Source organism: Podarcis muralis, chromosome 2 (assembly GCF_964188315.1).
Source record: "Podarcis muralis chromosome 2, rPodMur119.hap1.1, whole genome shotgun sequence".
Classification (NCBI taxonomy): domain Eukaryota; kingdom Metazoa; phylum Chordata; class Lepidosauria; order Squamata; family Lacertidae; genus Podarcis; species Podarcis muralis.
Window position 1 is genome coordinate 43,961,224 of NC_135656.1, and position 21,931 is coordinate 43,983,154.

General features: G+C 42.5%; 1 protein-coding gene across 15 annotated transcripts in view; it reads left to right on the top strand.

Annotated features, from left to right (window-relative positions):
* CACNA1A (calcium voltage-gated channel subunit alpha1 A) overlaps positions 1 to 21,931 on the top strand; it is a 261,713-nt gene that overhangs the window by 198,436 nt on the left and 41,346 nt on the right. For 13 of the 15 annotated variants that reach the window (XM_077924402.1, XM_077924392.1, XM_077924387.1 and 10 more), the window contains 6 exons: positions 7,799 to 7,915; positions 8,531 to 8,596; positions 9,478 to 9,593; positions 10,021 to 10,171; positions 12,723 to 12,850; positions 16,008 to 16,104. In XM_077924402.1, coding sequence (XP_077780528.1) covers positions 7,799 to 7,915; positions 8,531 to 8,596; positions 9,478 to 9,593; positions 10,021 to 10,171; positions 12,723 to 12,850; positions 16,008 to 16,104 — 675 coding nt within the window. Of the gene's footprint in view, positions 1 to 7,798; positions 7,916 to 8,530; positions 8,597 to 9,477; positions 9,594 to 10,020; positions 10,172 to 12,722; positions 12,851 to 14,967; positions 15,065 to 16,007; positions 16,105 to 21,931 lie in introns of all 15 variants that reach the window. The other 2 variants (XM_077924388.1, XM_077924395.1) reach the window with 1 other exon arrangement.

The following is a 21,931-nucleotide window of genomic DNA, read 5'->3' on the forward strand; positions in this document are numbered from 1 at the left end:
TCACCCTTATCCAGCCTTCAGAATGTAACAGGTGGCTGGGAGAGGGACATACTAGGCATGCCTTGGGGCTAAACTGTGCATGACTTGGAAGCCCCATGACCAGATCTCCCAATATCTTCTCTCTTTTTTCTTCAAAGCTGCATCTGAGAGTGGGGAGGGTTTTTAATTTGAGATGAGGGGTATTCCTATTTTACCTTTATGTAGTTATCAAAATGTATGTATTATTCACTTGGCAGAAAATCACTAAGCAGCTTACAAAAAAAAATCATTTATAAAGCCAATAGAAGCAAACAAGTTGACTTTTTTACCAAAATATAGATAAAATCAACCATTTTAATAAAATTACATGCGAAAGCTGCATGTTAAAATTACAGGCTATTAGCAGGCAGAGAAAAATATACAACAAAGGTGCCTGCCTAATGTTCATGGGAAGAAAGTTGTTTATTTATTGCATTTCTATCCCACCTTTTTCTCCAAGGAGCTCAAATTGGCATACATGATTTTTCCCTTCCTCATTTAATGCCCTTCAACAATCCTGTGAGGTAGATTAGGTTAAGAGGCAGCAACTGACCCAGGGTCACCCAGTGAGATTCATGGACGAGTGAAGATTTGAACCCTGTTCTCCCAGGTCCTGGTCCAACACTGACCCAGCCTTTCTTAACCTTGGGTTCCCAGATGTTCTTAAATTACAACTCCCACCATCTCTGACCATGCTGGCTAGGAATGATGGAAGTTGTAGCCCAACAACACCTGGGAACCCAAGGTTGAGAAAGGCTGCTCCAATCACTTCACTACACTGGCTCTCAGTGCTGCCATACTGAAGGATCAATTCCATGTGAGTCCTTCCTACCACCGTGAAGTTTCCCCATTCAAACAAAGGTCTCTACCTCTAAGCTACTGGAAAAAGTGCATTGCCCATATTGTACTTGTATTTTTGCCTCAGCTGGGCTAAAACCAGCTGAGAGGTAATTTCACTCAAGGAAACAGCATGGAGAGAATTTCTCTCCTCCAATGTTGCTTCCTTATGCTGTTTCCCTAGTCAAAATAACAGTCCCTTTAAGTAGCTTTGAAGAAAAGTAAAAGAGCTTAGGGAGATTTGATCACGGATCTCTCATGTCATAAGTAGCTTAGCCCACAGTGAGATGTGGAGCAGGGGAAGATATCTGAATGAACATCCTGAAATGATACAGAGCCATGACAAATTCAGGGAATTGGCAGAACAACCCACCCATTCAAAGGCCAATGTGCTTCCAGCAAGAATAGACCAGGAAAACTGAGGCATTAACCTTGGAAAGGCTTCCATAAGTTTTATGGCACAACCAGGCATGGAGAGACTTGTTTCCAATTGCCTACAGTAACTGCAAAATCCTTCTGTCAATTTTGTCCAGAACGCTTTGATGGTGATAATTTTCTTTATCCTTGGTCTTGGGAAGTACACAGCACAGCAAACTCTTTCTTACTAAAATTATTCTGTCATGGCCTTTGGCTAGAACATGAAACATGTGAACTACTAAAATTATCAGGAAAGGTCTTTCCCTGAGAATATGCATGCATGGCAAACTATTCCAAAATGCCCATGTGTGCGCACTGTATGTGTACCAAGGGAGCATATGTATTACTTATGCACATTTCCTCACAGGTGATGAGGGTGTTTAAAGAACACCCATTCTTCTAGATTTCTCAATATGGCATAGTGATTCATTTCTGTTTGACCTAAAGGGTTATTTAAATTTACTTTGACAAAGTATGGCATTACACAGGAAACACTGAACAGTTTAGCTATGTACTGAGAACACTTCAAATGAGGATTGCAAAAGCTAGTGCTGGCCTTCAAAGTGTCTTGTCAAAGCAAAATGTTGCAATGTGGAGTGTTGCTGCTCAGGACGCTAACCACTTGGTTCCATCGCAGCCTCGGTTCCTACCCTCCAATAGTCTGTTAATGTTCTGTGGCCACTAAATATGCTTAGGAACCCCCCAGACTGCTGTGGGTGGGGGGTTTCATATGTGTTCTGCAACATGTCATTGATGCTTTAATAGTGCATTAGTGGTGGATTTATATTGTACCAGCCGCACATCTTCTGTTTTTTTAAGTTATTCTACGATTCTTTCCCAGTGTTTTCTGGAGGGGCACTCTTGCACTATAACACAACAAAAATGGGACCAACACCCTACCCCCTGAACAGCTGTGGTATAAAAAGTTACAGGATTTTGGCAAGACACTACAGGACATGGATAGACTGGAAACGAAGCAATATGTCTGCCCCAAATTTTTTGTAAACGTGAACAGTATCAAAAGCAGAGTAGCTGCCCCAGCATAATCATGAACACAAATCATAAATGCACAATAAAATGACATCTAGAGGTGCAGGAAATCTCCCACCACCATCCAAGGGCAGAACTTCAGTTAGGAGATAAAATCTGAGACCTTCCAGAGACAATGCAAAACTTCCAGTATAAATAGGTATGAACTCCTCATTGTGCTCCACATTCTGAATGGATCTCTTTCTTTAGTGCAAGTTGTACAACCACCAATACCATTTTGGGTTATTATGCCTTTTTTCAGTCTTTTATCTTGGGGCCAAACTAGACCTGATGTAGGAGATTCATGATCAGGATCTTCCATGGTTTAGGCTTCTGTTTGTTTTCCCCCCCTAATTAAATTAGCAGTCCCATATGGGAAAGGCCTGTGGGAAGTGGGTTTCCCAATCTAAATTCCCACCACCCAAAGGAGATTTAAAATGAACCCATACGTTCTGCTTAGAACACAGTAGGTATTTCAACCCTGTGGTTGCTAGGTCATCTTTTTTACTACAGCTGTGGTGTACATTTGTTCTGCCACTTGTTCGTATATGGGTGATCTTTTCCAAGTAGTTAGGCTTCCACACATTTCCAGTACGCTTGGATGGCCATTTGTATGGCTGCTCTAAGAGCAAGTGAAAGTTACCTACAAGTAGCTTGAATTACAAGGGGCCTTCCTGTAATTGTACCTGGCTTTGCTTTGAATGCCCAAACTCTTTGAACACTGCAACTTCGTATTATGCAACTATGTTCATATAGCATTTCTTTGAGTACTTACCACACTGAAAGATGGGGAAATTAGGTCACTCCAACAAGTTTCACATTTTAGAAGGTGGTAGTCTAAGGACACATAGTGCTCAGACTCAAAGAAGTGACCTCACAGATGGGTTTTGAAGAACTGTGTTGGTAAGTAACTTTCATTAATAGCACTGACTCATGGAAGTCCCTGTTCCAATATGTGCCTCAGTTTCCCTCTCTCACTTACCTCCCAGAATAATATGGGTGGGTCAACAAAAGTTTTGTTTATGCTGGAAGCCTGTAGGTAAAGCCAAACGTGTAGATATTTTGGTTAGGAAGATCAGAATGCTAAAGTCATGGATTCCCTAAATTCCAGAAAGACAGGTGAAAGGCGTGAGTGTGGGAGAAGGGTGGGCTAGGGGTCTCCTTCCCCAGGGCTATGTATGATATATAATGACTTTGTCTTTTGTCTTCTTTCCATGCTGTCTCTTTATATTGTTCTATTTTGGCGCAACACCCTCTGAAAATGTCATCCAATCAAAATGCACTATGAAAAATCCATCTGTCCATCCATGAACTGGTCTGTGTGTCCATGCTAATGAATATTTCTGAACTTCCCTGCCCTGATCCCTCTCCCATCACCAAAAATGAAATCACTGCCTTCTGCATTTCTCCGTTTGCTGGTTGGAACTCAACTTGCGGTATTAAAACACCCACCCTTCCCTGACCTTCTCTGATCCTCTCCATCTCAATGTTTGCATCTAGGATCCGGTTGGTTTGATTACTTTCTCAAGCCTAAGTGCCTTACATTAATCAAAAGCATCTTCTTGGCACATTGCATGATCTTTTGAGCCAAAGATGCCTGCAGTTTACTGGGCAGCTTCCGCTTTTAGTCCCCCCACTTACCCCATATTGTGTCACTTATTTTATTCAGGTTCACATATGGCTTCCAGTAACCCCATAGCAGGGATGTGGTATATATGCTGGCTGTTTGCCATAATAAACATTGATTGATTGAGGGATATGGTATAGTAATACTGCAGCCTTGGTGGTGCCAATCTCTAAAGAGATGATTGCATTTAATCTAAGACTTGCATCAGTGTGGATAGGCTTTCTAAAAGGATATGGAGGTAGATAGAAAGCTATATCTGCAAGTTGCTGAGTTCTGACCCAGGGCCAGTGTCAGTTCCTGTCTGGGGGGAAACTTGGGATGGGATTTCAACATGCAAGTGCCTTACTTGATGACATACAATACCTGATGACAGTTTCCATGGGTGGAGCATCCACCACAGTTGAAATGCTAAAGATACTTTGCATATCATCTGGCATCACCTCCAGGCACATAGTTTTTGCAGTGTGTGCGCAGTCAAATAGAAGACCTAAAAATCCCACTTGTCAATAGCTATCTGCACAAGTACAGAAAAGCCCTGCACCCCCATCTTCATTCTGCGTGCACAGGCATGCCCATTCACTCAAAACTTTTCGCATTTAACCTTCCCTTAATGCATACAATTGTAGCTGGGTATCCACTTACCACCTAAACACAACACACGCAAACACATTTCCTCACACATGAACTGACCCCAAGGTCCTCTCAGTGATATTAGTATTCTCCATACACTTTCAGCCATTCACAGACAACCTCTGCTTTGGTCAGTTGAGGAGGAACAATTCCTTAGAAGAAGTAAAATATCATTATAACTATGGAAATTAGCCCAAGCCCATTTAGGAGTATTGAGAGGGATATTAACATCCCTTTTCCTGAGAGTCAGTTGTGGAGGGTGAGTCAAAGAGAAATCCTTAATTTTATTTCTCTGGGCCACATTCAGTCTTACTTTTCTAACACACACCGATACTCCTCTTAAGATTAGGGTAGACATTAATTTTGAAAGATTGCATGTGCGTCCGTTTCACATATTTAACAAAATCTCAAGAGGAATCTGTTGAGAAAACCTCTTCAAAATGAAACAGACATATATATAATAAATATAAATCAAATTGAAACAGACACACATCACAGACACAATGCATAGCTTGAAGCAGTGATGCCTCCTATACTGGTTGGCTGACTTGGTACAATGATCTAAATATTCAGTTGCTGAAAGGACATTGCTACTTAAAGTCCAGCTTTTCTGAGGGAGGGTAAATTGACAGTGGCCTGTAGTGAAGCTTAGTGTTAAAGTGTTCAGAAGAAGGGAGGCAGAATGAATGGTACAGAGTAGGAAATGGACTGAAAGCAGGGAATCTGAAGGAAGGGCAGGTGAGCTAGGAAAAAGCAGCAACAGGAGTTGAGGCAAAAAAGAAAAGGAGGAGGCGGCAGTGAAGAAATTCTACAATGTGTAAGATCAAGAGGCAGGTGTATGGTGTATGTTTGGGGCAGGAGAGTGCTAGGACTCTTAGCCAAAAGAGACAGGATGAATAAAAAGTGTGGGGCAAAGTAGAGTGGACTGAAAAAATGCAGTAAAATTTGTAGGTGGAGACATGGAATGGAACTGAAGAAAGTAGGATACAAGAAGAAAGCTGAGCTAGGACTGTGGATTTTGTCTGAAAGGAAATGGGCAGGCAAGAGAGGTTTGGAGGACTAGAGACAGTGGAACCGGGGGGGGGGGGGCGTGTTTCTAGATCTAGTCTGACACAGTTTTCCACCGGTTAAATAGTTTGCTTTCACTGCATCATTGTGTCCTGAAATAAGATTCAAAAGGCAAGGGGCAGCGCTGAAATATATATATTGGTTTAAACAAAAGAGCTAAATGTTTTGGCTGAAAGATTGTCCACTTAAGATATTGACCTTAGAATAGGCTTAAAAAGTAATGTAGGAAGTGAACTTTGGAATACAGGTGGTTAATAGGAAAGAGAGAATGGTGTGTGGCACCATTCCTAATGGTCTGTGTGGGCATATATTTCCAACTGGAAATGGGTGTGGGTCCCCTGCCTGTCTCTCTTTCCCTCTGCATGAATATCATTCTTTGTTTGTCCTGCATGATCTGAGCATGGCAGTTTTAACAAACTGGTTTCACCCCATTGTATGTGTCACAGAGCCACCTCCACTACTGCCACCATGCATGTCCACTGAAATCCCAATTAGAGGAACAGCCTTTTTGGAGGGTTGGAGAAGGATGGGCTTATAGCTTCTGGGAATACACACGCAAACACATGCATATAAAGAGTGAAGATGCAGCAATTAGGTTCTTTTCGGAAGAGAAAATAAATCCTATTACAGTACATGGATATATTTGGCTGCAAGAACCACACTGTATGTCCACTGTGTTATCACACACTTATAATGTCCACTGTGTAACTGCATGGCAATTCCTCAGTCTTTGTTTTATAATTATAGAGCAAGGCATGTAGCAAGCCGGTACATGTTGAGTGGTCACACCAATCTTTTGGCATGTGTATTGCCTGAGTCTTTTTTGTGCAGTTTTCTTTGGAGTTTGTGTATGAGGGGCGCTGTAGCACAGGTACTTTCATGAGTCTTGAGGGAGATGTTGGTGCAACTACATTCATTCCTGTGATGTATGTTGCATAGATATCCCTACACACTCAATCCGCCAGATCACTTCACTGTTTAGTGTACTATGGTGAAGCCACATGGTAATTCTCTTTGGAACCGTTAGAGCCAGCCAGGTTGTCCCTTTACAGTGTTCTCATTGCTTGAACATGCAATTCGGGTTCCAGTGAGATCAAAGTGTGGTTCCATTGAGTTCAATATCAAAACCCAGGAAGGGTCCATGGCGCATAGATTACTAAAGCACTTAACCGTTCATACTGGGGCTAAAATACAGGTTCCTGTTCAAGGGCTTTTGCCCAGGGATAAAGCTCATGTGTTTCTTACATGAGTTAAATATAAGTTGGCATTTTGTATCTAAGTTTATCTTTTTCTGTGCTAGGCCCTTCTTCCAACCTTTACTGGAACTCTTTTTTAGAAAGTGTCTGAAGGTCTCAGTGGTAGTTACTAGAGATACACAAACACATACATCAATATTCTATTGTCCAAACTCAGGTGATATCCTAACCCTCAGAAACCTTGGGCATCTTTCGCTCTCAGGGGCTGTGGGTGTCTGGCCATAGAACACTTTGCAACTAAGCAGTACATTGTCACACTTCAATGTATTCGTTTTATCCCAGAAGCTTATATGCCATTTCCTCTGAAGGAGACAGATAAAAATGCATCTTGGTGAACCCAACAGGAGAATGTTTTTCCTATCTTGCCAGAATCACAAATCCTTCTTTTAGCTACAAATTTGTTGAACTAAGCTCTTCCTTCAGGGCTTGGGGTGTGGCCCAACACCTGTTGGGTGCACAGAACAGATGCATTTTCCATCGAGAATGATATGAGTGCAAGTCTCCAGACATTTCTCAGCTCTCTTCTTCCTCACTGGCACTTGTCTTGCTTTCTCCTCTCTCCAGATTTGTGTGCACAGAACATGTGTGATGTGAGGCCACACAATAATGTTCTGCCTGCTTGTGTCAAAAAATATCAGTGCATTTGGTTGTGGGTATATTTTTAAAAAATGTAATCATGTGCTAATGAATTATCACTGATTTTCCAAATGGATGATTTTCCAAGTAGAGGGGTGGCCTTATTATCATGCTAATTTTCTTCATGTGTGTGATCCCTCTCCCTTTCTTTGCTATTCAGTGATCCTTACTAACCACTGCAGAGTTGGTTTGCATTTGTTTTCTTACCAACCCCCTGAGTCTGTGGTCACCGCATCCCCACCCTGATCCAGCTAATGCCACTTTCCCTTCATCTCCCCAGAACAACTTCATCAACCTGAGTTTCCTTAGGCTGTTTCGAGCTGCCCGTCTCATTAAGCTGCTCCGACAAGGCTACACCATCCGCATCCTGCTCTGGACCTTTGTCCAGTCCTTTAAGGTAATAACAAAGGGCTTTAGGATTGAGCTACTAACTTGGATTCCTTGAGATTTGAAGTTGTGGGTGGTTGAGATAGAAAGGGAGGGAAGTAGTAGGAGTGCAGAAAGTTTAGGAGATTATAGCTAGAGACATCCAACCTCATTCATCTACCTGTTTATTTCTCTGTTCATTCACCACCTCTTATCATGCACTTTGAATCATGAATACTTTCTTTCATGTTGTTGAAGTTGAATCATGTTTCATGAGTAGCTTTCCATTAACTCACCCTTTTGCATGGGTAAGTAATCACTGCACGATTTCTGTAGTCACGATGTGGCAGGGATTGGAGGAAGGAGTGATAGAGTCTACAACAGCCTTCTTCAACATGGTCCCTCCAGTTGACTCCCATCCTCCTTCATTCCTGACCATTGACCATACTGACTGAGGCTGATGTAGTTGTAGGGCAGCAGGGTGGGGAAGACTGGCCTACAAGCAGTTTCTTTCATTGATTCAGTGACAGCAATCAGTTTGTAAGAAGAAGGGAGCCATATTCCCAGTAAAACAAGTGTGGTACACACACACAAAATGTGAAACTTAAAAAAAGAATAATGTATGCTCATGTTTTCCCCTCACTAGGCCCTTCCGTATGTGTGTCTGCTGATTGCAATGCTCTTCTTCATTTATGCGATTATTGGAATGCAGGTAAGTGCCAGTAAGCTACTATCCCATGCTGGGTTTCACCATGAATGCTGCAATGCCTCTAGTGCTTAGCTTAGGTACACTAACATACTGCTGTTTTTGTGCTGGAGCCTTTGAACTTGTAAAGTGAGGACCAGCCTAGTTGGGAGCTGCCCCCAAACTGCAGAAGACTTAACTTATGGAGCGTTCTAGCACATTGTAGTGTCAATGTCAAGAACATCTACCTCACCCTTGCAACATGCCTGAGGTCTTCCTGCTTGTACAATAAACCCTAGTACAAGCTGAAGACAGACAGCTTGGTGCCTTTCATCCTCATTGTTATAACAGCATTCCAGGTTAGGATGAGTGTTGTCCCTGTAGTATTGCCTTACCTTGCCTTATAAAAGCTTAGTGTACAACTGCACTGTCCCACTCCTGCTATCAGAAGAGATTTGATGTCAGAGAATGAGGCACATCCCCTTTAAGTATTCATCCTGAAGCACCCACTTTGCTGCAGGACTATTTAAGGTGACTGGTACTGGAAGAATTCTGCAAGTTGTTTTTTGCTGGGATACCTTACATTCAGTCTGTCCTTGTAACCAGCCCCACAGTAAACTGCCTGGGGTTGGCTTCAACTGCTGGCAGCCTGTTCTGGCCTTTTGTTGTCCCTAGTCCATGTAGGCTGTGGTCAGGAACAGATTACCTTTTCATTTCCTCTCCAAACATGAAAATGAGCCCCACCTAGCCTCGCTGATAGGTGACCTACATCCATTGCTACAAGCAATGGCTCTACCACCACTAGATAGCAATGTTTGGAAACCTACTCTTTCCTGAAGTTTTCTTTTTTGATCTTTTGTATTTCAAGGCTTTTTCTTCATTTTGTTTTTATTTGTTTGTCTTCTCAGGTCTTTGGTAACATTAGCATTGAGATTGATGAAGATATGTCCGAAGATGAGAAACCTGCCATCACCGAGCACAACAATTTCCGCACATTCTTTCAAGCCCTAATGCTTCTCTTTAGGTGAGGCCCAGACCTTATTCATGCGCAGGAAGCCCACTTCATCTAGCCAAGGCCCTGCCCAATGCAAAAGATGTACAGTCTCCTAGATGCAGGGCAGTAGCTGTACCTAAAACAAACTGAGTGTATTTCATTAAAGGATCAGAGATTGCACTATACAATACTTCTTTTGCTCATCCAAAAAGTGACTGAATCAACAGACTCAATGAAAAATCCCTGTATTAACAAGCTTCTACATCACAGTCAAGGGATTTTTCTGTAACTACCACCCATGTGTTCTGGAGGTAGCTACAGTTCTGTTGTGAGACCCCAAAAGCTTATGGACCTTTATTGGTTGTTATGGACCTTTATTGATATGGAGATGCTGCCATCCCAGCTGTGGTGGATCCCCAATGCTCACTGTCTTCTTTTTCTCTTCTCGCTTTCTTAGAAGTGCCACAGGTGAGGCTTGGCATGAGATCATGCTCTCCTGTCTGAGTGGAAAGCTCTGTGATGAGAAAGCAGAACTCAAAGGCAAAGAGTGTGGCAATGAATTTGCATACTTCTATTTTGTTTCCTTCATCTTCTTGTGCTCTTTCCTGGTGAGTCAAAATTCATAAAGGTGGGCGGGGGGGACAGTTTGATAGAACCAGGATGCCAGCAGACCACCTTTCTAAGGTGACAGTTTCATTATGCAGTAGTGAACACTTGTTGTGGAGATTAGGACATCTTTCCACAACATGATGCAGGAGTTACAGGGCTGTTTGTTTTTAGAGACAATGTTTTTCATTATTATCAACTGTACAGTAACAGAATGAGCAAAGGGGATGAATGGGGAAGGTGGGTAAATAGGTATTGTGTGCTTTTAGTGTGTTAGATTGGCACACACGTATTTTTAAGTGCCATAAGTGTCAATCAGAGAAGGCATTCCTAATAGCATTATAGACATTTGGGTGTTTTGCCAGAGGAAGATCGCTTTTTTCTAGCATTCAAATATTAATCATATGGAGAATGCAACTTTCCCTCCAGCGAGCACTTCTGTGGTTGTGCAACTATCATATACTTTTATTAGCTGGTACCTGTACAATCCCTGTTGATGAACAATACACTTCTCCCCACATAGTCTTGTACCATGTGAGAGTTTGATTTTTTTAATTATTAGTATTTTTATTGACATATCTTGTAAAAGTACAATCAGTTGAAAGCGTCATATATACATTGCCCTGTTATTTATAATTCTAGAACATAATGAACATTGCCCATTTTTCCATGATTTTGTTTGATTGGTTTACATGTGTTCTGTTAAAATAAGTTAAGTCATTGTTATGATAGACCATACCTTCTCTATCCACTCTAATAAAGATGGTGTATTCCGCTTTTCCAATACTTGGCAATTGTTATTTTTGTGGCTGTTAATAAATTAACTACCACCTCCAAGTCATTTTATGAAATTAATTTTTTTTTAAATCCTAAAAATACAGTCCTAAGATAATGAGGCATAAGATAATCCATAGTAGTATTAAGGATTGTTTTCAAAACAGATTGAATAATAGGACACACACCAAAAATATGTATAAAGTCTGCTTTTCTTTCCCCACATCTCCAACAGTTTGTCCTCATCAGTATTCTATATCAAATTCAACTTATAAGGGGCACACTCCCATTAATACTGATTTTTATAATAATTTTACTTTAAATCAGCTGATTACCTTTGAAGACTATGAGCTCATATTTATTTCCATTTATATGTATTTATTTCATACCCATATGCTTTCTAATTTTTTTCCATAAAATAACTGGTTGTTTGTTCTGTATCTTGAATCAGATCATAAAATTTACTTATATTCCCCCTTCTCTCTGCATTTGTAAAAAGAGCTGTTTTTAATGGTTTTTAAGTGTGTGTTTTTACTGCTGTAGATACTGAGCAATTCCAGCAGGAACACTCAAGTATCTTTATCTGTCTCCCAGGAATATAGGCACTCTAGGCAGTTGCTTAGTTTGCCTCTATGGTTGGTCAGTCCTGATTGGTGAAGGAGGAGCTTGGGGAATGGCTCCAACAATGGTCAACATCTGTTCTCCCACCAATTAGTGGTACTAGTGGGAGAGGATACCTGAAGCTCTGAAGCAATAAAACCCAGTGTGGTATCTCCACTCGAATGAAGAGCTGCTGTATTTTGTAGCTAACAAGTAGTACCAGTAACAAGTAGTACTTGCAATATGGAGTCTTCCAGTTCAGGATTTTAGTCAGCTAGCCAAGAGCTCTTTGAGGATACCCCATTCAATTTCCCCTCCCCTCTGATTTTCCATGTTGTTTTTCCTCCCACCATCAGGCAACATTCCATGGCTACTGAGCAAGCTTAGTCCTTATTGAACTGTTGAGTCCTCTGCAACACACACTGAGGGCTATGCTTGCTCAGGAATGCTAGCTGGTGGTTGTTGCAGGCCTGGGGGAGAACACAAAACTGGGAAATTATGGTTTAAAAAAGGAAGCTTTTTTGTCCTTCTGCAAACCTGGGGTTTTCTGTCACACCTGCTTGTGTGTGGATTATACCGTTTTGGCTTCATAAGCCAATATTCAGAGAATTCAGTTAGCTGTTAGTATATGATTTTCTGCCATTTGCACTCTAGAGTCAGGGAAGGACAGCTTTGGAGTGAATTGCAGCTTCATTTCTCAAATGAGGAACAGGCTGTTTGGTAGCTGCAAGAAGGACCTGCAGCTCCCAAGCATGATCTAGTGTGGCAGTGGTGGTTGCAACCACAGGAGGTGGCTTGAGGTAGGCAGCAGCCTTTGCTTTGTGGCGAATTGTATGTATGTGTAAGAGAGAATGTCAGCAGGTAAATGGTAAGTTATATTGCTCTACTCACAGGTATGCTCATTTCAAGTTTTAAAATGTTACTTTTGTGCCTGCATATCTGCATATATAAGTTTGTTCATGTTACCGTTGCTAATATGCAATGTGGGGGGGGGGGGGGAGAGGTGAAGGGGTGTGCCACTATTTACTATGTTGGTCCCTCTCTCTAGTTACTTGAGGTCACATAGACTCTGGGCCTAAGCCTTGGTTTGCAGCAAGATGATAATTCTCAGCATTATTGAGCATTTCACCAGTTACTTAACATGTCTGTATCCATCTGTGTGCCTTCTTGATATTGCAGATGTTGAACCTTTTTGTGGCTGTTATCATGGACAACTTTGAGTATCTGACGCGTGATTCTTCCATTTTGGGGCCCCACCATCTGGACGAGTATGTGCGTGTGTGGGCTGAGTATGATCCTGCTGCCTGGTAAGGACATGCCTACCTGGCCGTTCCCAATACTGTACTCACAGCCATTGCCCCACACCAAGCAAAAGCTTGGGAAAGTGGATCAAATTGATCCATGCTTGGGGAAAACTCTCCTTAGTAAGGAAAACAGGGGCAGGGGATGGAGAAGAATTAGGCCTTAGAAGCTGGACAGGGAGGCTACAGCTTCAGATTCCTGGGTTCTGCTGATTCCAACTCTATTAGGAAAGAGATTTAGCAGTGTGAAAGCTAAGACACCTATGCTCTCTACATTACTTTCACACAAGAAGTGCATTGGTTGGTAGGAGCATCGACTCCTGCATTTTTGTTCATCTCAGGAAGGGAAACAATATTTAGGACTACAAAAGAAAAATAGTCTTATGCTTGTTCTACTCTAACAGAGCGAAGATATGATGTCATATTGGTAGATACAGTCCTTATCTGTAATGATGTGAGAGAAAGGCAGAAGCCTAATCTGAGGCAGAGACTGGAGCCACTGCCCCTGTTTGCATGCAGCTCCATTGTGAGTCACCCACCTTAGCTGAGTTCCAGTCAGTGTGGATCTGTGGCCACTGCCACTCTGCCATTCCCATTCCTGTTGGCTAATTTCTGTGGGTCTCACTAGGAACAAGAGATTGCAAGAAGCAGATATGGGGGGGGGGGTTATCTCTGATTAACATTTCCTCTTTTAATTTTAGGTTTTTGCAGCTGGACTCTGTCAACTCCACACACACACACATCCTTACATTATCCCATATGTCCAAAAGGGCATGATGTATGGCCCCTTGTGCCCAGGGATACCTGTTGCCATTTCCCTAGTCTACCTAGTGGGCTATGTAGCCTCTACTGTAGGAAAACTGAGTAACATCACTAGTGTCACTTGAGCCAAACATGTGTATCTGAAGAAGTGTGCATGCACATGAAAGCTTATACCCAGAACCAACTTAGTTGGTCTGTAAGGTGCTACTGGACAATTTTTAATTTTTTTTTATTTATTGAGCCAGACACTTATCTCAGTGAAGCCTCTGATGGTAGCGGCTATGCTTCATGTTTTGTGTCATGTTAGTAGTATGTGAGCTAAAAAAGGGTTATTGTGGTACTGACTTGGAAGCCGTCACAGAACCTACCAGTGTTACGTATTGTTCAGCCATCAATGACACACTTCTCAAATGTTGGCCTGTAGAGAGGTGTTTGTTTGTTTGTTTGTTTGTGTGTGTGTGTGTGTGTGTGTGTGTGTATGTGAGACAGAGAGAGAGAGCATGTGTATGTGTGTGCCTATCATTCTGGTGTGTAACTATTCTTGTAATTTTTTTATGGTTTGCTGGGGAGGAGGCCAAGCACTCTGCTGCTGCAAGCAGGCACAGTGAGCAGAGTTGTGATAATTGGCACCTAACAGAAGGTCCACCCAGCGTTCTCTTGGTATCGTTTGTCACCCCTGTGACCTGTTGAGAATGAATGCCCGTTGTGTCCAGGTTTAATGTGTTTGTTTACGCTGCCAGCCCTAACTGGCAAAACCTGCCAAGCCCAGCTGAGGGAGTGTTCATCAGGGAGCCTGTGCCATGCAGGGGCAGGAAAACCAGGTCTGCCCCCGCCTGAGCACTGGTTTCTATGCATTTATTAATAAGGAAGAAAAATGTTGGAATGGGAAGCCCAGGGCTCCTAGAGTCCATGGCACAATGACTGGTTTTAAAGCGTCCATTGTGAGTTACAGAAAGGCAGCAATGCCTAATGGAAGAAATACCCAAGTTGGGACCTCAGCTCACACTTGACACATGACCTTTGATAAATCTCACCATGCTGCATAGTTGTGTGTCATTCCCCTATCTTCCTGTCACCCTATATATTAATGAAAATGGTACTGGCTCATCTTCTTTCCCAGTACTGATGGAGAACCCAATAGAGCTGCAGCAAAACCTGGGCTGCACAGCTCTGAGAAGCCCCTTTCCCCCTGCTGCCACCAATGGGAATGTACAGTTTCTCCATAAGCCCTGTGGGGGGTGGTATGGCTGGACTGAAGGTCTCTAGCCGGCAGTCCTGCTATGTTCTGTGTGTTCATGACAGTGTATGTGTTTCTCTTGCCCTGTAGCGTCTGCACTAACCCCCGTGTATTCTTCTTGCAGTGGCCGAATTCATTATAAGGATATGTACAGTTTATTACGTGTAATATCTCCCCCCCTGGGCTTAGGCAAGAAATGCCCTCATAGGGTTGCTTGCAAGGTTTGACTTACACTAAAACCTGCTAGCATCAACGGAATGAATGTTGCTTATGATTTCTTTAATATATATATTTCATATATATATATCTATATATATCTGTACACATACCTATCTATATATATTGCACTTTCAAGAGTAATTTAATGTAATTAGCCAACAGAATGCGTGAAATGATGCTGCCACCCAGACCAGTAACGCATGGAGCATACCGGTTACCTTGAACCATCTCTGCTTGCTGTTAGCTGGAGCTAGGCCTGGAGGGTTCTATGAGTCTCTCTCTCTCTACTCACCTCCACCACTCTCTGCACATTAATACTTCATTTGGGGAGGACAGAGACTCCATTGACACCTCTGCCATTTCCCCCCCCTCCCCTCCCCACTTCTTTCCACCCCCCCTTTCCCTCCACCTTCTCTTCCTGCACTCTGCCCTCCTCCCACATTGGCAAAGAGGGGCTTTCTCATCTCAATCTGTCTTTCTCTTTCTCTCCTTCTTTCTGTGGATCTTCATTACTAAGAGGACCTGACTCTGCACTCCTTGGGCCTATAAGCCCATGGAGGATTGTGGTCTGCATTTATAACCTGAGGCTGAGTAAACTAGATGGAGGCACATGCTTAAGTTAAACCTGTCCCTTTTGCAATGGGAACGCTAGCTCTGTAAGTACGGAGCTTGCACTTAAGCATTTTGCTGGATCACAGCCAGTTTGAGGAGCCATCTTTCTACTCCCAGTCGTCCATGAAGATCAAGCATATTTGAACTCTTGGCTGACAAGCAGCACAGTAATCTTTACATTTTTATCTTCCATTTTTTTCTTTTCCAATTGATTTCCAATATTTTTCTCTTCTTTGCATCTCTCTCTCTTTTCTATTTTTCTGTGTATTTTTTCCTTTTTTAATTATTATTAATTTTTTTTGGTTGTTTTTATTTTTAATTTTTTGCTCCCAGGGGCCGGATGACTTTCATGGACATGTATGAGATGCTGAGACACATGTCTCCACCCCTGGGGCTAGGGAAGAAATGCCCTGCCCGTGTTGCTTATAAGGTAGAATAATTTTTAAGAAATAAACAAGGCATATTTCAAGTTAGCTTCATTTTTAATTATTTTTTTTCAACAACAAAAATACAAAAGCTATAATTTTTGTACATTTCTTCCCCCTTCTCAATACAATTTCTTGAGCAGTAACAGTGTGTCCGTTCAGTACCGTTAGCGTTTCATGTTTCAGAGACTCCATTATGGCCAATAAATGTTGGGTGGGTAAGAAACAACTCCAAGGTGCATGATCCTACTCAAAATCCTCCATCAAAGTGCCACCACCCTGTCCTCCTGCATCTAGCAGAAGAGACATTGCTTTTAAAATGTTTCACCTCCCATTCCCTTTGCCACCCGCCCCCCCCCCAAACAATTTAAACAGCTGTGATTGCTCTGAAACTATCCAGCCAATACAGATATCCCAAATGAACTGGGAAGAACAAAGCCGGAAGGGGAAGAGAGACCAAAGATCCAAAACACATTTAATGGCACTATGAGTACTTTTGATCAGGCCAGTGTGTCCGCTTCTAGTGCGGGGCATCAAAATGATATTAGTCACCATTACCTGCACTCTCCAGAAAGAACTGATGCCATTGGATTGAAATATTTTCTAAATAAATAAAATGCATGGCCCTGTGCACCTATTCATCAGTTTTCCTCTACCTGGGCAACCTTTCCCTTTGATCCATAACACTGTAGTGGAGCTCCTGAATCTCTGTTAAAATCCAGTTAACCACATTACAGGGGTAGGTTGCAGCATAGTACATATGACTGTTGATGAGCTTTTTGGTGTCAATATAGGGAACACTGCAGAGAAAATGTTATACCCATTAGTTGAAAGTATATGATGCACTTGAACTGCCCATATATGCAGGTGAACAATGTAGCATATAACTAGAAGTTTGCCCACACTCATCCATTTCAGACAAAATCCCCCAATGAGATGAAGTTTCTATGGTTCCCAACTTTCTTGAATGCACCTCACATGTTCAGCAGTATCCAGGACCCAAAATCCCCTGGTGTCTTTCACAGCATGAGCAGAACTGTCCCAGGAATTCCTGATCAACCTCCTGTAAGTAATGTGAAATGTGGGGGTAGCACAGGTAGCAGAAGCACGTTATTCAGACTCCATGAGGTAATTTGCAGAGATGAGTTAATTTCCTTGTATCTGGGTTTAGATTATCTGGATAAATTCCAGATAAATTTCAAAATATTTCAAAACAGCAGGAAATTAAATGTAAACAGGATAGTAAGAAAGTCACTGTCCTCACAATTTATTCCTCTGTCAAGGGAACACTGACTGAGGGTCAAAGTAGATGTGACTTTATTCATTCATTTTCTCTGTTATGCTCGCTTAAAAAAATATAAGCCGCTAAGGCAGAGGGAGGAGCTGGATCAAAACCATGAGGGACACTTTAAGCCTTTGCCCCTGCTATGGTCCAGATCAGAATCCCCCCATCCCACTGTCCCATTGCCCCCTTCCCCAGTCCGCAATCCTAAACCAACTTGGGGGCCCTCCATACCACTATTTATGTTTTTTTTAAAAAAGCAAACCAACCAACCAAGTATATCAGAGTTAAATAAGTGAATTTACAGCTGCAGCATTGGTTGACTGGAGAAAATATTCACTGGGAGTGAGTACCTGAGTTTCTTGCTTGTTCTCCTCTTTTGTTGTCTCTTAGACAGCTGAGGTTCCTGGTAAGTGCTGTAAGAACAGGGTCCCATGCCTGAACCAGAGGGCTTCTGGCTCAGTCTTGTAACCTCTTACATCAGTTTCTGTCTGTGTCACAAAACATAAAAGCCCAGGAACATTTGTGCAGCAAATGGTATCATCCCTTAAGGAGCTCCATTGGGAGTTCCCAGGGCTTTTTCCCCAGCCAGAACTCAGTTCTGGCACCTCTCTTTTGGGCTCCATTGCCATTCTAAGAGAACAGGGGAGGTGTTCGTGGTGCGTTCTGGCACCTCTTTTTAAGAAGAATAGCACTGTGAGTCCCAAAGACAAAGGCAGTGCCCCCATCTGTCCCTACCCCCCTGCATCCTGGAGACATTGGATAGCGTTAAGGGACCAGAATGCATGTGTGGTTTCCTGCACATGATGAGAGCCTATGCAATGATAAGACAAAGTCACCTTCACTTTCATTGAGGGAGATAAAGCCATGGAAAAGTGATAGGTCACCAAGGAAGGTGAGGACAATGAAATTTACTCCATGGTCCTCTTTGCCACCCCTCCCAAGGATATGGGTTCCTAGTTGCTCCTGAGTGTCCTCCCAGGCATTGTGGAGCCTGTTCTGTGCCTTGGTACACAAGTGACCATTAGGAGATTTGGGTTGAGGTGGCATCAGTATGCTGATGCTACCTAGCTCTGCTCTATAACATCAGGAGAGACTGTTCAAGCTATAGATTGTTACCTGGCCTAGGAGCTGGATAAGAGCCAGTAAACCAGCTCTGAATCCTAGCAAGACGAAGGTGCTGTAGTGAGTGTTTCCCAAGTCCAGATAATTGGTCAATTGCCTGCTTTGTATGGGTCATACTACCCCCCCCCCAAAAAAAGCAGGTTTGTAGACTGGGGATACTCCTGGATCCATCTTTGTCATTAGAGACCCAGGTGACCTCAGTGGCTAGGAATGCCTTCTATCAGCTTCGACTGGTAAGACAGCTACAGCCATTTCTGGATCAGAATACCCTGACCTCCAGGCTGGATTACTTACTTCAGTGTGCTTGCCTTTGGGGTTGGTCCAGAAGCTGCAGCTGTTGCAAAATCTGGTGCTTAGCTACCAGGCTAAGTTTGTGGTGCTGGTTTTGCTGTATAAAGACCTATACAGCATGGGACCAGGATACCCAAAAGATTGTCTTACATCTTAGATACCTAGTGGATCATTGCGCTTTGCAGGTGAGGGCCTCCTCAGAAGGTCCATTCTGTACAATGTCAGAATTGGGCCCTACCATTTGGAATTCCCTTTCCTTAAATAGTAGATAGTTGCACCTAACGAAGATCTTCCTCTTTCATCAGGCCTTTTAAGATGAGATTTTTACCATTCTGCATCTGTACTTGAATTGTTCTAAAGATGGTTTTATTATTTTATCCCTTGTGGTTCACTGCCTTGGGCTTCTTTGAAAGGAAGAGCAGGGTATAAATTTAATTAATAAATAACATAAATAACATCACATCTAGTTTGGTACTGATAATGATTTATAAAGCTCATTCTGAGCATTTGATTCCGTATTTAACCAGTATGCAATTAGAGTTCTCACTTGCTATGCATTTTTTTCATAATTGAAGTTTTTCTGTTGTATGTATCCTGGAGATCACTTTTGATCTACACCACTCTCCTTAACCATGGCATAGGCATGGCCACTTGTTGCTGCATTCATATGGCAGCAGCTGATAATGCAATTTAGTACTAAAGCATAAATTTAGGAAACAATACTGAATAATGAAAAATAGGATTTTGAATGATGGTCCTTTTTCAGTACACTAGGGTATGCTACCCATGTTAAGCCTGCTCAGTCACCAACCTGCCATTTGAGCTTGTGGGAATCATTGTCCGGATTAGAAAACATGGCACATGACTTGCAGGTGTTAGTGTGCTTGACACTTGAAAAACCATCTATCTGGAAATGAATTGAAACTGGTAGAATTGGGCTTGTATTATGAGGGTCTTCACAGAGTTTTATTATGGTTTAAGCTCCAGTTTATTAGTTCAGACTTTTGTGCAAGACAAACAGTATTCACCTTCAGCTGCCAGTTAACAAGAGCCTAGAAGTGCAGGACTATACTCATTACCTCTTACACATGTACAGGCTAGCAACAGAACACATGCCCAGGTAGAGCTCCTTCTGGGTAAAAGTTAGACTCAAGTCTTGGGCTCCATCCACCAACTTGCCTATGGGTTGCAGTTCATTCTGCAGTTGCAATTGCTCTCTCATGCCCTTCCGGCTGCCCATAAAAGAATAAGGGAGGTGGGGAAGTTCTTGTAGTTGTTCTAATGGCTCTTTTGATCTCTTTGCATAACTTAAAACAGACACCCATGCCTTTTCAGTGCTTCTGCCTCCATAACGGTGTAACTTCCTACAAAAGAACACAACCTAAGGGGAAGTAGTTCACTACTCTTAACCAGAGACGAATTAACAGCAACTAACCTTTTTCTCTGCCCCCTTCTCTCTGCTGCTCCATGCCTCCTTCTCTGTCAATGCAGTTCTAACCTATCAGAAGCTTTTCCCTTCTGCTCCTCCATAACTTCATATTCTAACCCTAAACCTTTTATGCATCTCAGCAGCTGATCATCAAGCTACATCTTCTTTCTCCTTTTCTTCCCTAAGTCTACCACTCATACCCAGAGCTTCCCCTCTCACATTTTCTATGTTATGTGTGTGATCTCTCTTTCACCCTTCTGAACCATTGGGTTTCTATTGCTGGTTCATGGCACAGGTATTGAAAAGCTCACTCTCACTTGAAGGGGTCCTTGGATTCTGTAAGTTTAGTGTGGGGAGAAGGGGGAAGATATAAAACTCTGCCAGTTTTATCAGTGGGGATAGACTCTGTAGTAAAGGTTTCAGTGCAGTCTGATGCCACAGAAACTGTGTAGTGAACATGCCACTATAGGATGAGAAATGTAGGAAGATTTGGGGAGAGGGTACTCAAATCCACCCAAGCAAGAGCAGTAAGTAAAGATGAATGTTTGAAAGGGCCATGGTGAGTAGGAGGCAGTAACTGAAATAGGTTTTTCAGATGAAAGATTATACTACTGTATCCTGATGGCAGCCAGCAACTAATACTTCCTTCAGACTATAATATCAGACCAGTCGTTGCACTGAAACATACGTGAAATGATCAGAGTGCTGGGAGAGATGAGGTCAGTTTGCTCACATTGCTCTGCCAATGGAAGAACCTTGTGGGAGGGGTGAATTGCACAGCTATGCAAGTGCCACCACACCTTTCCGATCTCTGGTGCTTGTGTGGTTCTTCACATGTAATTCTACCCCTTCCACATGGTTCCTGCATTTTTTGGTAACCAAAGTGGAAGCCATAAGAGAAGTGTGATCATTCTCCAACTGCATCTTGCTACTGAAGTAAACATGACAGCTCTTTCAACATCTTGGTAGGTCCTTTTTGTGATATGTTTTCATTTGGGTTTAGGAGCAGGGGAAGGGTGTTATTCTTCTGTTGGAATGGTCATAATCTTACTCAGTGCTGGGAGAGATGAGGTCAGTTTGCTCACATTGCTCTGCCAATGGAAGAACCTTGTGGGAGGGGTGAATTGCACAGCTATGCAAGTGCCACCACACCTTTCCGATCTCTGGTGCTTGTGTGGTTCTTCACATGTAATTCTACCCCTTCCACATGGTTCCTGCATTTTTTGGTAACCAAAGTGGAAGCCATAAGAGAAGTGTGATCATTCTCCAACTGCATCTTGCTACTGAAGTAAACATGACAGCTCTTTCAACATCTTGGTAGGTCCTTTTTGTGATATGTTTTCATTTGGGTTTAGGAGCAGGGGAAGGGTGTTATTCTTCTGTTGGAATGGTCATAATCTTACTCAGTGCTGGGAGAGATGAGGTCAGTTTGCTCACATTGCTCTGCCAATGGAAGAACCTTGTGGGAGGGGTGAATTGCACAGCTATGCAAGTGCCACCACACCTTTCCGATCTCTGGTGCTTGTGTGGTTCTTCACATGTAATTCTACCCCTTCCACATGGTTCCTGCATTTTTTGGTAACCAAAGTGGAAGCCATAAGAGAAGTGTGATCATTCTCCAACTGCATCTTGCTACTGAAGTAAACATGACAGCTCTTTCAACATCTTGGTAGGTCCTTTTTGTGATATGTTTTCATTTGGGTTT